The 20,175-nt window shown below is 40.6% G+C and overlaps 1 protein-coding gene across 3 annotated transcripts in view; it reads left to right on the top strand.

Annotated features, from left to right (window-relative positions):
* PTPRG (protein tyrosine phosphatase receptor type G) overlaps positions 1-20,175 on the top strand; it is an 828,925-nt gene that overhangs the window by 639,008 nt on the left and 169,742 nt on the right. For all 3 annotated transcript variants that reach the window (XM_061618739.1, XM_061618737.1, XM_061618738.1), the window contains exons 7-8: positions 4-161; positions 8,503-8,695. In XM_061618739.1, coding sequence (XP_061474723.1) covers positions 4-161; positions 8,503-8,695 — 351 coding nt within the window. The remainder of the gene's footprint in view (positions 1-3; positions 162-8,502; positions 8,696-20,175) is intronic.

Below are 20,175 nucleotides of genomic sequence, written 5' to 3'. Positions count from 1 at the left end.
CAGAGAAAGAGACCTTCTTGGATCCTTTTGTCTTAAGGGATCTCCTGCCAGCATCTTTGGGAAGTTATTATCGGTATGCAGGGTCCCTGACTACACCTCCATGTAGTGAGATTGTGGAATGGATTGTTTTTCGCATGCCTGTTCCCATCTCTTATCGCCAGGTAGGTTTGTAGCCACAAAGAATTTGCCCTAGTTCCTTGTTTTTTGTACTCTTGCCTTTTCTCCCCATTGCCTGATCATTCAAGCTGTATCCAGATTTCAGATTTTTATTTTTTTGGCACGGCCAATAAAATTGAAATTTTAGAGGAGCAATGCACAAAAATATTGTTGATAGAACATAACCATCATCCAAGTCTATGCTCCAACAGCAAATGAAGAAGAAGCAGAACTGGAGAGATTTTACACAGAAGTACAGAAAGAAATTGATCACACACCAAAACAAGATGTGCTGATAATCATGGGGGACTGGAATGCAAAAGCAGAGAACAGAGCAGAACTAGGAATTGTGGGGAAATGGGGCTTAGGAGACAGAAAAGAAGCAGGAGAAAGACTTATTGAATTCTGTGAAGCCAGTAATTTGTTTCTTGCAAACATGTTTTTTGAACAGTTGAAAAGACGACTGTACACATGGACATCACCAAATGGTCAATCTAGGAATCAAATTGATTATATAATTGGTAGCAGAAGATGGAGAAGTTCCATACTTTCTGCATAAACAAGACGAGGAGCAGACTGCGGTACAGATCATGAACTGGTCTCAGATCATGAACTGGTCTCAGAGTAAATCTAAAGAAGAACAACACAGCAATCATAATGCCGAAATACAATTTAAATAACATTCCAGGAGAATATACAGATGAAATAAGGAACAGGTTTGAGGCTTTAAACTTAGTTGACAGAGAACCAGAAGAACTATGGAGTGCAGTCAGAGACATTATGAGGGAAGAATGCAAAAAGACAATACCTCTTGTTAAAAAGTGAGAGATACCTCAATGGATGACTGAAGAAACTCTTAAAATGGTTAAAGAGAGAAGGAAAGCAAAAGCAAAAGGAGATAGAAATACGGTCAGAACCCTAAATGCAACAATGCAGTGACTAGTACGTAGGGACAAAGAGAACTATTACAATAGTTATTGTATAGAAATAGAAGAGGACAACAAAATGGGAAGAACAAGAGCCCTATTCCAAAAGATTAAAGAAATGAAAGGGGAATTTAAACCAAGAGTAGGGATGCTGAATAATCAGCAGGGGAGCACACTGACTGTCCAAGATGAAATAAAAGGAAGATGGAAGCAATAGACTGAAGAACTCTATAAAAGAGATGCCAGGATGACAGACTCATTCTTGGAGGAACCGTGTGATGAAGAACCAGAAATTCTAGAATGTGAGGTGAAAGCTGCTCTTAAAATACTTGGAAGAAACAAATCACCAGGAGCAGATGACATACCAATAGAGTTAGTACAAGCTACTGAGACTGAATCTGTCAAAATTTTGACTAAAATCTGTCAAGAAATATGGAAAACTAAACAATGGCCCACAGACTAGAAGCGTTCCATATACATCCCAATTCCAAAGAAAGGGGATGCCAGGGAATGCAGTAATTATCGAACTATTGCCTTAATATCCCATGCAAGTAAAGTAATGCTCAAGATTCTACAACAAAGGTTCTTACCATATATGGATCAAGAAATGCCAGACGTCCCAGCTGGATTTAGAAAGGGAAGAGGCACCAGAGATCATATCGCAAACATAAGTTGGAGAATGAAACAGACCAAGGAACTTCAGAAGGAAATCACCCTGTGCTTTATAGATTACAGCAAAGCCTTGATTGTGTAGATCATGAAAAACGATGGAATGCTTTAAAAGCAATTGGGTGCCACAGCATCTGATTGTCCAGTTGCGCAACCTATACTCTGGACAGCAGGCTACTGTAAGGACAGAATATGGAGAAACCAATTGGTTCCGCATCGGAAAGGGTGTGAGACAGGCGTGTATTTTGTCACCCTATTTATTATACACAGAACATATCATACAGAAAGCGGGACTGGACCAAAATGAAGGAGATGTGAAAATTGGAGGGAGAAATATCAATAAGATATGCAGATGATACCATACTACTAGCAGAAACCAGTAATGATTTGAAATAAATGCTGATGAAAGTTCAAGAGGAAAGCACAAAAGCAGGACTACAGCTGAACGTCAAGAAGACTAAAGTAATGACAACAGAAGATTTAAAGCTGACAATGAGGACATTGAACTTGTCAAGGATTATCAATACCTTGGCACAGTCATTAACCAAAATGGAGACAATAGTCAAGAAATCAGAAGAAGGCTAGGACTGGGGAGGGCAGCTATGAGAGAACTAGAAAAGGTCCTCAAATGCAAAGATGTATCACTGAACACTAAAGTCAGGATCATTCAGACCATGGTATTCCCAGTCTCTATGTATGGATGTGAAAGTTGGACTATGAAAAAAACAGATAAAAGAAAAATCCACTCATTTGAAATGTGGTGTTGGAGGAGGGCTTTGCGCATACCATGGACTGCAAAAAAGACAAATAACTGGGTGTTAGAACAAATTAAACCAGAAATGTCACTATAAGCTAAACTGATGAAACTGAGGTTATCATACTTTGGACACATCATGAGAAGACATTATTCACTAGAAAAGACAACAATGCTGGGAAAAACAGCAGGGAGTAGAAAAGGAAGGCCAAACAAGAGATGGATTGATTCCATAAAGGCAGCCACAGACCTGAACTTACAAGATCTGAACAGGGTGGTTCACGACAGATGCTCTTGGAGGTCGCTGATTCATAGGGTTGCCATAAGTTGTAGTCGACTTGGAAGGCACATAACACCAACAACAAGAAAAGGAAGTTGGCTGATTTTGTTGTATTATTCTCTGAACATGAGCCACTCGACACTAGAAGATAATAGAACATGACATCCTATTTCCTTCCAAATGATCTTAGCTGTTATCATTCTGTTCAGATATGTTTGAACTGTGGTCTAAATATTTACACAAAATCCTTTCTTTTTCTATCTTCATGTTTCTTCTGTGACACTCAGTTAAGTAATTTTGTCTGTATATAGACACAGATTTGGGAGTTTGAGCTAATTACACGAGGAGAGTAATGCTTTCGTTAATTTACCATCTTTGTCTGTTTTTTACAATACCATGAAGCTGCCATTTTGCTCCTCTGGAACAGGTGTACAGAACCTTAAAGTGAATGCATAGGAGGCCTTATTGTAGATCAAGGCAGTGAGTAACATTTTCATTGAGAGACATCCCTGAGTAGTAATGTGGAAATACGCAGCAATTGTTAAGTGTTTAACAATTAAAAAGGCTTTGACATTTAAAACCTTTGTTTTCAAAATGTCTCCATGCTGAAGTCTATTCTACCTTTTATTTGCTTGTGTTAACACACCTCATGGCAACAGAGACATCTGAGAGGGAACTGTTCTTGTAAAAAGTCATGATCTATCTGAATGAATGAATGAGTGTAAATATTCCATAACAACCCCTTGACAGAGGTAAATGAAAGCATCAAGCGGTGAGTTAACCCACTGCTTTTTAATCATTTTACTCAGAGGAAACACCAAAATCCTTTGCTTTTTCCCAGCCACTTGCCCTGTCCTGTCTCCATCATCTACTGTTGTCAGGAAATGGATTGAATCAAATAAACAGATGTATTTTCTGTTTGCCGCTGGAGTTCAGAGTTTTGGAGAACTGGCATTTTTGGCCACTTTTGAAACTGAATAATTGTGTGCTGCCTGTACAGATAAACACCAGCATCAATCTAGTTATGCTCAGATTAAATGCCAGCAAACTTTGGCTTCTGTATAGCCAGTGAGCCAATGCTATAACAATTCCAGTGGCTCAGCAACCAGTTCACAAATTTCATATAATCTAGTGGCCCCCACCAACTCTTGGCAAATCATCTCAGTTTAATTTGGAAAGTATACAGATAGTAGTACATTGGTTGCAAACGATCCAAGTTGGGCATTTTGGAGACCCATAAATATAGTCTTCACTTTTTTTTCCTTGCTAGGTTAATAAGTGAGATGAATAAAGAAGAGAAGAATATTAGATCAAGGTGTCTTTTGTATATCAATTCATGAGTTTATCTCCTGTTATATATACACACCAAAATGTGTTTCTTTGGTTGTTATGAACATATTGTTTTTAATCTATCTTTCACAGATAGACTCATAAGATTTTTAGTAGCTTTCAGCTGCCTAGCTTAGTTTAGATCACTAAAGGGTAAGTATTCCTCCTTGAGGAAGGCACTTCACAAATGGGGCACCACTGCCAAGAAAACCTTCTCTTTTATTAGAACAAATCTCACCCTACCCCAATGCAGAAGGTATTGAGACAGGGACATCAGCCTATCTTAACTTGCAGGAAGGCTGGTGTGGGAGGAGATACGCCTGAAGTACTCTAGTTCCAAGCCATTTAGGTCTTTAAAAAGTAAACACCATCACTTGGAATATTTATTTATTTAATTTATACCCCGCCTTTCTTTTCATGATAGAAACCAGGCACTGACCATACCTGACCCTGCTTAGCTTCAGCAGGGTGCTGGCCTCATGTACCTTCAGACCATTGTTCATGTCCCATGTTCAGACTTAAATTCCTAGCTACTGCTCTTAGAAGTGCCTCTTCCCCTAATCTAAGACTGAAACATGATTCAGGGAACTCAGAGCCCAGCCTTTCTAGTTTCAGCCAGGTTCTATGCTTGAAAAATGTAAGGTGCGACTTCCGGGAAGGGTGACTTAGCCTGTGCCTGCTTTTGAGACGGGCTCCTGCCTCAAAAGAAGCTTATTCAGATATATCAGTCAGATTTTTTTTTTTTTGACTGATTAAACTTCTCCCGGGTAGGGAGAAACGAAGAGATTAACCTCAAAGCCTATTTTTGTTGGGACGACCAGATCTCATTGATTTATGGGACGAGGTCCAGCCGACGAAGGTGGGACGGATTTTTAACAACAAGCTCTATCTGATAAAGCGAACGTTCATCTTGTCTTCTAAGAGAGAACGCACTAACAGGCAAGCACCCTTCTTTCTATATTTTTCTTTTACTTGACTTAAATTGTTGCTGTTTAAAAGAGATTTGCCAGATTGATCGGTTTTTGACATCTCACTGGGGAGCCATAACTTCTCTCTGCTACTCACTAATTAATAGCTTATCTCTGTTTTTGTTGCAAAAAGCTGTCCTGGATTTGCATTCTAAAGATATACACAGAAGAGGGATTTCTATTCCAGATTTTTATTTTGAAGAATATTATATTGTCTGAGACTACTCTCTTTTTGGTCTATTTTATTTTGACGAATCTGTTTCCTGACGACCGCCATTAATTGTTTCGATCCTGGGAACTGCATTTTGTTTACTTAAGCATGGAGAGATAAGGCTGTCTGCTCTGTTTATACTGTGATGTCACCAAGTTTGGAGTATTAACCCAATTGTTGCTGAAATAAGAAGTGGTTTTCCTATATTTTTCTTTTAAAATGGCAATTAAGAAAGTGGCTGAGAATCTGGAAATAACTATGTTTCAGAAAATAATGGATGAGATTGAGATAACGAAACAAAACCTGCGACAGGATTGTAAGGAGCTGAAAATTGAATTGAGTAAAATGAAGCAGGAGATTAAAGATATAGGGGTCCCTGTGAGAGAGGTGACCCTGGAAGGGGTCCCTGTGAGAGAGGAGACCCCGGAGATTGGAACAAACGTGGAACAGGAAAAAGATTTGGAGTCTATGGACTTTAGAAACAAAATCTATTGTTTGGAGACACAGGAGATTAAAGACATAGGGGTCCTTGTGAGAGAGGAGACCCTGGAGACTGGAACAGGGGTCCCTGTGAGAGAGGAGACCCTGGAGACTGGAACAGGGGTCCCTGTGAGAGAGGAGATCCCGGAGATTGGAACAAACGTGGAACAGGAACAAGATTTGGAGTCTATGGACTTTAGAAATAAAATCTATTGTTTGGAACTCAATGTTATCTCTGAAGAAATTAATGAAGATTCTAGAGATAAAGTTATCAATGGCATGGATAATCTTCTGGACTGGAATGATGTGATGGAGCCCAATATAGAGAAAATCTATGGAATTAACTGCAGCCATGTGACAATGGAAAAACTTTCAAGAGATGACCCAGTGTATTTTGAAAAAAAGAACAGAGATATGATTTTACAGCAGTATTTCAGCAACCTATTTAGAATGGATGGCAAGAAAATATTTGGGATAGAGGTAATTCCCATCAGACTCTTACTATATGACTATGGCTTTGACAGCAAGATTATTATGGAATACTGATAATGGAAGATTGGATACTGAAATTACTGGACTTAACAAGACTACTGAAGATGGAAGATGGAAAATGGAACTAATAGGGATAATAGAACAATGGCTACTGAAATTACTGAACCTAACAGATTCTGATGTGATGGATTAATTGAAATGTTTATTTTGACTATGGTTATGACAATAAGATTATCATAATTAGTAATGAGATGGATTAATCGATATGCTTATCTGGAAAAAAAAATTGATAGATATATTTCTTAAAGAATTGAAACCTCTCTTTGACTTTTTGTGGAAAGAATAAAGTAATGTTTATGAGATTTGATGATTAAGTAAGGTAACTACTGGAGGAAAGTGATTTTATAATATGACTTAAGAGACAGGATTGTTATATATTATAGACTTATAACTGATTTGATCTTTGACAAATGGGAAGTCAATATTTTACTCTTTATTTTTTATTTTTGTTTTTTTTTTCTTTTCTTTTTTTTTGTTTGTTTAACTATTTTTGATTTTGTTTTTTGTCTTTGAATGTTTTATGATTTCGTCTTGTATGTTTTATGAAAATCTGAATAAAAATTATTGAAAAAAAAAAAAAATGTAAGGTGCAATCGCTAATTATTTTTCATTCCATTTGTCTTCCTCTGTCTGATCTTTCTTTTCATGCCCACCACAACCCACTTTAGAAAAGTGTTTACACAAAAGTGTTTGTTCTTTTATGGCCATGGGTTGTCAGCATTTTAATAAAACATTTAACTTGATGGAGTTTGTCAACACACATACGTAAAAATGCAGTCTACATATTCATTCACATAATACATTCTGGAAAATGTATTGCCATTTTTATATATTGGTTCTGGAAATGTATTAGAAACAAATATGTTTTGATATCTAACAACCTGATGTTTTCAAGGGACTGAACATTTTGGGGAAAAATCTACTTCATCAGTGTCATTCACGAAGGTTGTACCTTCCAACAATGAACATTAACTATTTGTCAAAAACAATTTGTAAGCTAGGTTTTTTTGTATGTGCTTTTACTGCATGCCTTTACCCAGCTTTTTACTACATATAAATGGACCTAAGTGCAGACAATTTTTCCTCTTAAAGTTAATTGGAGACAAAAATGGAACAAAAGAGGTGTCAACCATGTGGTTCAGCGCTTAGGGCAGCCTTTGCCAACCTGGTGCCCTTTAGATGTTTTGGATGACAACTCCAGTACAGTTGTGCTGGCTGATGGGAGTTGTCGTCCAAAACATCAGGAAGGCATCAGGTAATGTTAAAGGCTGATATAGAGCATAAGGGAACTTGAAAAGCCAGAATTCCATTTCCAGCTTTAGCTCCTATCTTCAGAATGGCCTTAGTCTGTTTGCCTTCCCCCGCAATCCCTCTTTCACTCTTTCCACATTTTGTCCATCTATAGCTGAGTTTTCTCAGAAGCTAAGCAGGGTCAGGCCTGGTTAGTACTTGGAAGGGAGACCGCCTGGAAATACTGGGTGCCATAGGCTGAGAGGAAGGCAATAGTAAACCACCTCTGAATACTTCTTACCATGAAAACCTTATGAGTATATCCAAAAAAGATTGATAGGGTCGCCATAAGTTGTAATTGACTTGAAGGCATATAACAACAATAGCTAAGTTTGCTATCTTTATGTAGCAGGGTCCAGCTTTTATAGCATCTATAACCTGCAGTACAATAGGTCCCTCCACTCTAGGAACTGCTGACTGTTCAAGATATTGCTGTCAACAGATATTGCTGCAAACAGGATGGAATCTGCTGTATGCTGAGCTGTGATTTATGAAATGAATGTGTGCCCCTCTTCTGCGGGATAACAGTAAACATACAACATTGCATAAAACAAAAGAGAGGGTTGTAAATGTGTAAGTACGTACAGTAAACAGAGACTAGGAGAGAATCTTTTTCTTGCCTCCTGCAGACATTAACTTTGTACAGGGTTTCTGAAGTGCTTTCTCTGCTTGCTTGGCAGGATAGAAATGGGGCTAGATAAGGCTGTTGGCAGTGATTTCAGTGGGCAGCCTGGTTTCCTGTTTGATTTATCAGTCTTGGCATCAGTACTTCCTGCCATTTTGCATTCTTATCAGCTGCCCAGATTTCATCACATTGTGTTTTTTCTAATTAATGTCCCCCTTTTTCTTTTCTTTTTCTTTTCCCTCATGCTGGTTGCTTCGTTCAGCTGGAAGCCTTCTATTCCATATTTACCACGGAACAGCAAGATCATGTCAAATCAGTGGAATACCTGAGGAACAACTTCCGGCCTCAGCAGAGCCTGAACAACAGGATAGTTTCCAAGTCTGCTGTGAAGGATGCTTGGAGCCAGATTACAACCAGCATCTTCGAAAATCCACTTGGCACTGAAGCCTCCAAAGGTAGAATGGGGTTGTCCATTGAAACCAAGGGTTGTTGTGCCTTTAGTGTTGTGTTCTTGATGTTTTACCTGAGCTATTCAGGGAGGAATGACCAGGGTTGTGTAAATATACTATTGTACTTTCTTTGAATATATGCTTTCTGGAAAACATTTTTTTTTCAGGTAAACCACTATGTGAACCAGCCAGAGGTATCCAGAAAATCAGACTTGTACTGTCACAATCTAAAGCAGGAGGTTAAGGTGCTAGGGAACCACAGCAAGATGAGAGGCTCTCTCATACCTTTGCATTACTATCTGAATGGAGGACATTTGACACATCTCTAATAGTAATGCTGTGGCATTTTCATGCTGCCTTGTTATATGGCGGACCTGCTAATGAACTGGACTCAAGTTGCTTTTCTGGCCAAGGCCCCCCAAAGCAGTAAACAGAATAATACAGAAGGAAATATAATAAAATTACAGTAAATGCAAATTCAAAAGTACAATACAATAAATCAATAAAAACATAAAGTAACAAAAACCCAGGCACACCATAAATCACCCTTGATACATTTATGAATTGTATTTGTGCTATCACCACAAGCACAGCTGCCATCCACAAACCATAGCTCACAGAACAAGCTTCCCCCTGGAAGCAGCTACAGCCATGGCAAAGTTCCCATAGTTACTCTACAGGGCAGGGCCAGCCGGCTCATCGTCTGGCTCCTCAATGACATTAAAAGGCTCTTAGGTAACAGAGCAGGGCTTAAATGCCTTGGTGAGCCCCTTCCTGTCAGAGTTAACTGACAGGATCAATGGTCTGGCTCAGTATAAGGCAGATGCCTTGGTAATCTCAGCATATGCTGGAGATATCATACTGGCTTCACTAGTATTTCTAGTATGACATGATGAAGATCATCATGTCAACATGATCTGTGAATCCAGGTCACCGAGACCAAATCGGAACTCGGATTTGAGCCCAGATCTCCAGGTGCCTTGGCAAGGGTTGCTGGCTTTTTGCTCTGTCTTAGACTGAACAGCTATTTGAGCTCCCCACCCTAAGCCTTGTGAACCATCCTTTGAATGATACCAGCACTCTCCCTCCCCAGTGGACTGACTGAGCTGTTATATGAAACCACACACTCTGGAATGGTCTGTTTCCTGGATGGCTTCATGATTCCCCCCAGGACATGTATTTTGGCCTTTAGTGTGGCACATATGGTGGTGATTGCTTATTTCAGATCTGCTTGTCCTTGAGTGGCTGTTTGTGGTTAAGGTTCTGCCTGCTGTGACAATTGTGATGGCGTTCTTCCAGGCTTTGTCAGTGTGCTAAGTGGACGACAAGCACTGGGTGCATTTTTACAAACTTAAAAAAGAAATATGCTCTTCCTGTGTTACCAATCTAAAATGAATTGTCATGCTTCCCTCTGAAGGTGCCAGGGCTGGCTAGTATTTGTTGCTGAGAGACAGCAGCGTAGCTCTTCCCCAGCCCTTGCCTCAGCAAAGGTGAGTGAGGAAGCGAAAAGGCTGGTCTGATGCACATCTGAACTGCTGACATATAAATGAAATGATCTGAAGTCAAAATCCAGAGTAGAAGAAGCTCAGCTTGTTTATTCAGCTCTTAGTTCACTACATCCTCTGTGGTGTCATCTGTTCACAAAAGCATTACTGATACAAATTGTTTCACTGGCAAACAAAAATAGAAGTGTCTTGGTCATACCCCAGCATCCTTGTTGATGGTGTCAGAGAATAACAGTGAAAGAATCAGGTTTTGTTTGCACTGGCCCTTTTGTGTGTGTGTGTGTGGAATCTGCTGATGCTGTTACTGGGATTAACTTGTGCTATTTGCACAGCTTTGGGTTATTATTTTTTAACCTGACCCTTTCTCCTTTTTTATTGATTGTTTTTGCAATCTGTTTCATGTTGTCCAAGGGTGCTTCAGGGCTGTCTCGCCAAATGTGTTCTCCTCGATGTTGCAAATTGCAACACTTTGTGGGAGGCACGAACAGCAATTTCTCCTCTTCCAATTAGCTACTGCCATCCTTCTCTTTCAGAGTTTCCTGTTTCTCCTTTTCTGTCCTTCCAGAAAGAACAACATCCCCAGTGTGTTCTGATGAAGGCCATGTAGCATTTTTAAAAAAATTGGGGGGGGGGATGCATTCACGCCAGAGGAAGAGATTAAATTTGGAGGGCTATCTAGCTCAATATTGTCTACACTGACTGGCAACAGCTGTCCAGGGTTTCAAGTAAGAAATCTTTTCCAGTCTTACCTGGACATGCCGGGGATTGAATTTGGGCCTTTCTGCATGCAAAGAAGAAGATCTATCACCGAGCTACAGCCCTTCCCAAACTTGTGAACATTGTAATTCATAGCTGAAATTAATAATCAATGTTCTCCTGTTGAGTTCTGCTCTGAAGTTATTTAGCTATACAAACAAGTATGTTATGTTTCTTTGGAAGACAGTTAGATTCCATGCTATATTGCAGCATGTTCCTGTAGCTGAGTGACAGCAGGGTCTTGAAAAGGTGCTAGTTGATGAGCCTGGAAAACTGTTCTATATTAGCAGGAAATAACCCTTATGCAAATGAATTTATTTCTTGGTTTACATTTTCTGGGACTGAACCATAACAGTTCCTGTAAAATCTAAGAATATATACAGTGTAAGTCTGGCAGTAAAAAAAAAGTCAACACCTGACCAACCATCACTATCACAACTACAGGTTCAAGAGGATGCTTTAAGTGTCATGCTTCCCCATGAAGGAATGTATACCATCTCCTTCTTTCAATCACCACTTTACAATACCTGGGCCTCCTTGAAAAGGGTTCCATCATTCTGTCTCTGTCTGTCTGTCTAGCTACAACCCTGTTATTCTTTGGCTATTTTTATAACTTACCGGGTGCCCTTAGACCTCGGAGAGCCACTACCAGTGAGAGTAGACCTACTTTCCCCAATCTAGTGCCCTCCAGATATTGTTAGATTGCATCTCGCATCAGCCCCAGCCAGCCATGGTTCAATTGTACCACCTGATATAAGGTAGCTTCTTATGTTTGAATGTCCACTTTTCTATATAATTTTTAATTAATTTTCCAAACAATCAATATTTACATTAAATCCAAAAACCTAAAGAAAAAGGGGGGAATGTGGATTATCTTAAATTACATATCAATAACTTTCATTATTACCAGGCATAACATTTCATTATATTGTTGTGAAATAATATTCATGTCCACTGTTCTGAAATAGTATTATTGATTATTCATGTCTCTTCTGGAAGTACCCTTACTGTTTTGTGACCTATATCAGATCCAGATTCTTATCTTTCCGCATTTTCCTTGAACTCTTTAAAGTACTCCATCCTCTAATTCAGATCCTCATCTCTTTCCCTGCCTCCTAGCTCCCTTGTGCTTGGTCCAATTCCCCCCTTAATCTTTCCTCACATCTGAGTCACCACTTTGTGTTTTCACATGTCTGGAGACAGGACTTCTGGCTCAGTGAGATAGTGCTTTAGTTCAGAGCTGGGTTATTCAGGAATATCTTTTTCAACAGATGAAAAGTGAAGCCACCTGCTTCAATTTTTGCTGATAAAAGTGAGTTACTGATCACTGTGCTGAAACTGATGAATAGAAGTTTAAATTAAATAGTCCCTGATCTGACAAGAAATGTTGGAGGGGACAGTAGAGAAATTTCAAGAGAGCTGTGAAAGGGATCCTTAGCTGCTTGATCCATTGGTTTCCTAGGCTTTTGTACCTCTTAGAGTTTACAGTAAGCCTTTTTTATTTTCTGGAGTGTGTTGCTTTATTTTCTGACTCCTGTCACCATAAATCAAGGATGACTCTTAAAATTGTCAACAAGGTGAAAACATGACTTCTTTGCAGCATTTTAGATCTGAAAGTGATGTACAAATCTGATCTGGCAGTCAAAATAACCCCCACTGGTATGTGATTTATTGATTCGGGACTGACAAGTAATAAACAAAACCACACATCAAAGATTAAGTACTGTAATGGAGAATGGCCACAGCCCACTCCAGTGCCATGTACTTTTATTTTTGTGGCTCTTCTCCAGAGTAAGTGGGCTGTGGATTGCAGACAGGCACTCTTCTTTTCAACATTTATTAGTGTCTGTCAGTGATACCAGCATAATGTTGCTCATAATAATGCTAGCACAACACCATTCCACTGTCAGAGGTGTGACTCAATCCCAGGGCCAAGGTCTGGAGGTATTCCCATTGTTTATTTAGACACCAAGCAGACTGCAGATCCTCAATATTTCATGCCCATCAGCAGGGGTCTAAATACAAAATATAGTAGGTGACCATCAACTGCCTGAGGCTGGGTGTCTGTAGATGAAATGTCAGAAGAAGAAGCCCTTTGCTCCAAAGTAGTTATTTGCTTTGTACTCCAGGATGTGGTCTTTGGAGGGGGGCTGGCTCCAGGTTTTGGGGGGGCTCTTGGGTAAGACACCCCCAATGAGCCTCCCTCACTCAGAGAGTCTACACTGCCATTGATGGCAGCTGTTGCTGCTTCTCTGCTTCATCGTCTTTACCACCTGCTTCCTTGGCAGACAGAGCCAATGAGCAAGCAGTCAGTGGCAGCTATTCCTCCTCTGTATCTCCGCGGCTGCTGTTGTCAGTTTGCTCATCCCCTCTGGGCCAGAGCAAGAGGCAAGCAGGTTGTGATGATGATCAAGCAAGCTGCAATGGTGAATCACATCCAAGAGCCTTTTGTCAGTGGGGCCCCTGCCAGGCCATCGGCCCTCAGCAACTGCCCAACTATGCCTACTCTTGATGATGGCCTTTCCAGAGAGGGTTGCTCTTTGCCCCACTGACAAGGCTGAGTAATCACCAGGTGTAGGGTGAAGGAATATGTTCCTTTGTTCTAGGGTAAAAGATCTAAATGAGCAAGCCTACCTCTACTGAAACTGAACAACTTTACTGAAACATATTTGTAAGCCACCTTGTTGTACTACAGAAACAACTTTTTTTGTTTAAATATGGTTTATAAGTATCTTAAATAGATTTTTAAAAATAAGTAATTTCATTGGTGGCACTTGTTAGTTGACCAAAATGCTTCTCTTAGTCAAAGAGTTCATCGCTCACATCAGCAGTTGGGTGAATCAAACACAAGCTTCTCCCTGCAATACTGGGTCTGCTGGTCAGAGGAGGGAGTTGATCCTAATTAGGATGTTCACTCAAAAGCCCACAGTCCAGAGAGTTACACTTGTGCCATGCTGATAATAAAGGCTCTAAAATCTATTGCAACTTTGTCATTGAATAGGCCAATATGTCCTCCCTCTGTGTCATCATACAACCATCCTTCAGTCACCCAAAATACTTGCTCATCCTTTGGCCTGAGTGTGTGACGATGGCCCAATTCGCATGTAACATTAAGCCAAACCATGGCTTAGCACAAATCAGCAAATGTGTGGGTTCCTGGAGGGAAGATTGCAGCTGCTGTACTCTTCCCCTGGTCCTGCTGCAGCTACACTACCTCGTGCGAAGCCATGGTTTGGTTAAGTCTTATGTCCAAACCCCATTTCATGGTTTGTCTCCCCCAAACAAACCATGAGCGGTAAACCACAAACAAACCTTGGTTACAGCTTATGGATTGTCTAGAACAAGAGAAAGCACAAGTCAAAGTTCAAATATTACTCTAAGGCAAACCATGACTTGGTCCTGGTTAGTGCGGCAGTAGCATTACTCAGTATAGGGGCACAGCTGCTGTGATCTTTGCTGTGAGAACCCACACATTTGCTTATCCACACTAAGCTATGATTTGGCTTAGTGTTATGTATGAATCAGGTGAATAATAGTATCACACATTCCATAGTACTGATATTTTAATTATATTTTAAATGGAGAATAAAATTATATAATTGACTGCCTCTTTGTGTTGCCTGCCTGTATTCAGAATTTTCTATTTGCATCTTAAAATGTACATATTCATTGAGCTTTCCTTCTGTTGCTGCTTATGATTATTATTTATATTAAAGGGCATGGCTTACCACCAAGTTGGAATAAGCTTAGCCTATATTCTACAGGAATGCAATTTTGTTGATCCAAAACACCAAAACATTGCTTTCTTGTCACTATGTTAAGAAAGTAAAGTTTATATACGAGTGATCAACTAGACTAAAGGAAGCAAAATACTTCTTGGGTTTTTGAAGGTCTTGCCTTTAGAAATATAAGCATGGCCTCCTTGATCTGCCTACCCAGTCTTAAACATTTGCAACAATGGGTCAATTTGGGGAGGATATGGACAGCCCAATCATTGTGAGGTATTCTTCTTGTACTGTCTTGATTAATAGACAGTTGAAGGATATTTAAATCCATTTTGTAGCAAAGCAGACCTCTGTGATTAAGGTCACTCTCGAAACTTTAAGTGAGGCTGAGCTGCATCTAATTCATGTGCTTCCTTTGTGCCTTTGTTCAACTGGACGTGAGGTGATGAAAGAAGTAAACAGTGCTCTGGCACAGCTGCATCTGGTCTGTGAAATCAAGTGTATATTGCAGTGCACTAGTAGACTCCCAACAATCTCAAACCCTTAACACACATCAGTAAAAAGCATCATGAATGTGTAGCGGTGGGGCCCTTCTGCCCCACTCTGGGCCTATCTTGCCTATGGATGTAAAGTGTGGTGATGATGCATATGCGTACACACCTAATAGTGGGTAATCCTTACCAAGCAAAATCATGAGTAAGGATTGTGGGTTATTGAGCCTTCACATGTTGACATCTAATGCGCAGATACAAACTGGACACTAGGTGAGATGGATGACTGTAATCCCAAGGCCCTACTTCACAGTAACCAACATTCACCACTGCACTTTAACTGACATGTGAAAAGGACTTCAGTGTTGTTGTTGCTGCTGTGATTGTTGTTTTCACTATTAGAAGCTCAAAAATCACATACATTTGCTTGGAGGTTCGGAGCTCTGCATCACCTTCCTTCTCCATAGCAGATTTGGGGTGATAAACTGATGTTTATAGAAGTGTATTTGTTTTATTATTTTAAAAGCTTTGGGCCTCATTAACTGTGCTGTTGCAAGCTTCACAACACTTACCTGAGAGTCCCCTGAGAAGTTCTCTTGACATCAGTGTTCTCTGTCACAGATGCTTGATTGCCTCCCCAAAGGTGCCTGATTGCCCTTCACTAGAGTCTCACATGGTGCTGCTTGTCATCAGTGGGGATTTGCCTTCAAGTGCCACCGTTAATTGTGATCCTAGACTTAGTTAATGAACAGTTATAATTTTACTACATTAGCACCTACCAAGTGCTAAATCAGCATCTGGGATATTTCTCAAATATTCCACATGAATTCTCTTTTCCCTTTTCCCCTCTAGTGTTTACATTCTCATCTCAGCGCTCCATTTCAGAATGTGCCATGCATCTTATTGGAACATCAATAAGATTCTAATTACTTTACACCTTTCAGTGGGGGTTGTTTGGCCTTTTTTTTTTTTTTTTTTTTGAGGTACGTCATGTGTGAATCTCACATTTCAGCCCTCTTGTCCCATATTTTTCCTGCTCACCCCTTCTCTCATTTGTACAGTTTCATTGACTGTCAACCTGAGAACAGGGCCTGGTGTCTTGATTATCTATATAGTGCTTCGTACTGTAGCTCAGAAACTGCATAATGATAAGTGTTTTAGATAATAACAATAACCTCATATAATAATGCCCCACACTTCTGCAGATCTGCCTGTCCTCTTTCTCCTTCTAAATCGCTTTGCTGATATGAGCAGGAACTGTCTCTGAAACGTGAGAGGTAAGGGGAAACTACAATCTCTATGTGGGAAATCTGTGACTTTTTCCTGTGAGTGTTTTCCTCAAGGTACTGCAGAGAGGAATAGGTAGCCATCAGTGACTGTGATACTAGCAGCCATTATTCCAATCCTGCCTCTCATCTCAGAACTGTTAGTGTGTCTAGCCATTAGGACACCTTACAACAGAAGTGATTTGCCAACTATCTGATGACTGGATCAGACTCCCCAAGCAATTTTTTCCTCAAACCCCCAGAGATGTTGGCACAGGTTTAGACAGAGCACTTGAGAGGGCACAGAGGTGTAAACCTCTCTCTGCTCAGCCCAGCACCTTGATGTGGATGCAAATTACCCCCTCCCCAGTCATCAGACTGATCATTTGACAAACAGGAAGAGAGGATGTGTGCCTGTTGATGAGTGTGTGCCTGTGGGTGTGGGTGAGAGTGTCCAACTCTGGCATGCAACCCTCTAGAGGTCTGATGAAGGGTAAATGTGGTCCTTAGGCCAAAAGAGGTTAGCCATCTCTGTTTTACAGTAAGGAAAGAAGAAATGCCTTCCATGCTCAAACACAGAGGTAAGCAGCAACAACCAGCCAGTTTGTGTCTAGAAACACAACTGATTGGCAGTGTAGGATGTGACAAAGGAAGGACAGGGATGAGGATCCCAAGGAGTGAAGAGAGGGAGCAAGCTAGGGTCAACTAAATAAAAGGTGCAAAGCCAATTAAGAGAAGTTTTGGTTGGAGGTCGGCCACTCCCTTCCTAAGTTACAGTTCAGCCTTGTGGCCACATTTCCATACATGTGCACAGTTGTTGGGCATTTTGCCACCAACTTCTATGCACACCAGAGTAACCTCTCCACTCCTTAAAAATGTCTAATGGTACAATCAATCAGATGCTCACTCTACTTAACAGCGAAAATTAAAGAAATAGCACTTTAAGGGAAAAAAGATCTCCCCTATTTTTGTGGTGTTTGTGATTTTAAGTTGTTTTTAATTGTTTTTAAGGCTATGTTTTAAACTGTTGTAACCCGCCCTGGAATCTTAGTGTGAAGGTCAGGTAATAAATTATTATTCACTAATAGGCAAAAAAAACCCTTGCCATTTAAGAACATACCTATAGCCAACAGATATTTCTATCAAACTTTTAAAAGCAGGGAAATTGGGCAACTATAGTGAATGCACCAGGGGAGCAGGAGACCTGACCTTCTCTCTGAGATATTGTACCACCCTACAAATTTGTCAAAATGCAAGCACCATTTAGGTTGGTCTTTCACAGTCCAATCCACTTCCTGTGTAGCTTGGAGGAATTTGGTAACATGTGCCTCTGAGCATTGTGTGGTTGGGCAGAGGGGAAGCTCCTTTCCTTTCCTTTCCAAAAGGAAAACACTGTGAACAGTATCACTGTTTTTCAGCTTTCCTCCCACCTTTTTATTCTACAGCAGGCACATGTAGCCTCCCACCCAAATTTAAACCAAAACTGTCCCTGGCCACATCCACACCAGACCTTTATTTCACTTTAGACAGTGCTGAGAGTTGCTAGGAGATGCCCTGTTCCCCTCACAGAGCTTCATTCAGAGCGGCTGACTGTTAAACCACTTTGGCCACTGGAACTCTGTCAGGGGAATAGGAGACTCCTCTCAGCATTGTTCACAAACTACACTAGCCATGATGGCTGTGCTCTGCCACCCTAGTCAGAGGCAGCATGCTTCTGAAAAACAGTTGCCAGAAGCCTCAGGAGGGGAGAGTGTTCTTGCACTCGGGTCCTGCTTGCGGGCTTCCCCCAGGCACCTGGTTGGCCACTGTGAGAACAGGATGCTGGACTAGATGGGCCACTGGCCTGATCCAGCAGGCTCTTCTTATGTTCTTATGTTCTTACTTGCCAAGATTCTTTGGGGGAAGCCATGACTGTCTTTGGTGAAATAAAGGTCTAGTGTGGGTGTGGCTCCTGATTAGCCAAGCCAAGCAGCTGTGAGTCTGGCTTTTAGAACACTGACAGCTGGCCCTTCCTGAGCATGCCCGGGCTTATCATTGACTTTAATGTTAAATTTCTTAAATTAATTAAAAATCAGCTAGGCATTTTTTTAACTTTTAAACTGCAGGAAATGAAAGTCAGAGTATGGGGTAAGGTCAGTAATAGGATTACAGGTACCCTGTAAACATGGCTGATTTTTAATTAATTTCAACAAATTATGAGAACACTGACATAAAAAAGTCCAAAAGGGGTCTGTTTTCCCCCCTCCCCCTCTTTTTACACTTTGTATGCTCAATTCTCTCTGACTGTTTTGTGTATCACCATGAAAATGTACAGGGTTGTTAAGCAAGTGTTTCTGAGTTCAGGACTATAAGTTTTGTAAGGTTTTGTTTTGAAATGAGCTTATGGGAAGCATCAGAATGGCATGGGGCGTATTTTCAATTTAACAATGAGGAATGCAAAAAATCCATGCAGGCTATAGTATATAATATATAGTTTATTGTTATTATATTATTTTTTATTATTATTATAGTATATAATTTTATCATCATCATCATCTGTGTCATCTGTATCTCTCTAAATTTTATAGGAACATTTCTTGAAGCCTTAAGATTAGGCTATAGGGGAACCTGTGGCCTTCTACATATTGTTGGACTGCAACTCCCATCAGACTCAGACAATATGGCCAATGCTCACAGATTATGGGAGTTGTCCTCTAGCAACATCTGGAGGATCATAGGTTAGTCGCTCCTGCTCTGTAGGCCTCAGGTTCTTGCATGCCGAACATTTGTTTCAATGGTAGACACAATCTGTCATAGAGAACAAAACAGTATCAGATCCCAGTTTTAAAAATAAAGAAGTAGAAAGAAATTGGATACATTTCAAAAGAACCAACAGAAAGCCTTGAAAAAAGCAAATCCCAATGAAACCTGCTAACTAGCTTATTTGCATGTGTTATATAAACAAATCCAGGTTTTAAACTGGCTTCTTTTGGCAATCCCCCTTGGTCCCTCTTGCTCTTTTTCCGTAATCCCCAAATGCAATCCAAATGTGTAAATGCATTCCATCACAACGTGGCCTTTTACACCATGGGGCACTATGGTGTCACCTCTGAGAACTGCTTTCTCACCTAGTACTGGGGTCCGATCCCAGAACCTCATCAGTTTATTACACCAGAACCTGTGAAGTCAGTGTAGCTATTGGAAGTGATACCCTTCACCTGTTTTTGCTTGTTTGTTTAAATAATACACAGAATTGTAATTGGAGACAAGAAGATAATAGTTTCCAACCTCTGCACCCCTTAAAAACACCTACTGGAAAAGTCAGTCAGATTCTCCTGCCCAGAATCTCCTGCCCAAAGTGTCTACTAAAGCTTGCCTTGTGCTATATATAACAGTAGCCAGTGGAGGCTGTTCTTACTGGGGCAAATGGAGCACTGCCCCACCAACCTCTCTCTGCTCTCAGCCAGCCCCCACCTGCCTGCCTTCTTACTTACAACCAGTCCAAGAGGTGACATTGGCTATCAGCTTCCTCCTCCTTAGTCCCTATAGAACTCAACAGGAGGAAGATGGGGACAAAACTAGAATTAGTTGGTTCTGCCTGCTATTAGCTCTGGCTCCACCTACTGTTGGTCTCCTTGCCTTCTGCCCCACCAGTCTCAGTGGGGACCATCCACCACAGACAGTAGAAAAGAATTGCCCATAAGAGAGGTTTCTAACACTCTCCAATCCCTGCCCTTCATAAGCAGCTACAATCCACTCTCCCCT

This window comes from Rhineura floridana, chromosome 3 (genome assembly GCF_030035675.1).
Source record: "Rhineura floridana isolate rRhiFlo1 chromosome 3, rRhiFlo1.hap2, whole genome shotgun sequence".
NCBI classification, from domain to species: Eukaryota; Metazoa; Chordata; class Lepidosauria; order Squamata; family Rhineuridae; genus Rhineura; species Rhineura floridana.
Note: the sequence above shows the minus strand (reverse complement) of the source record. Positions and strands in the feature narration are given on the sequence as shown.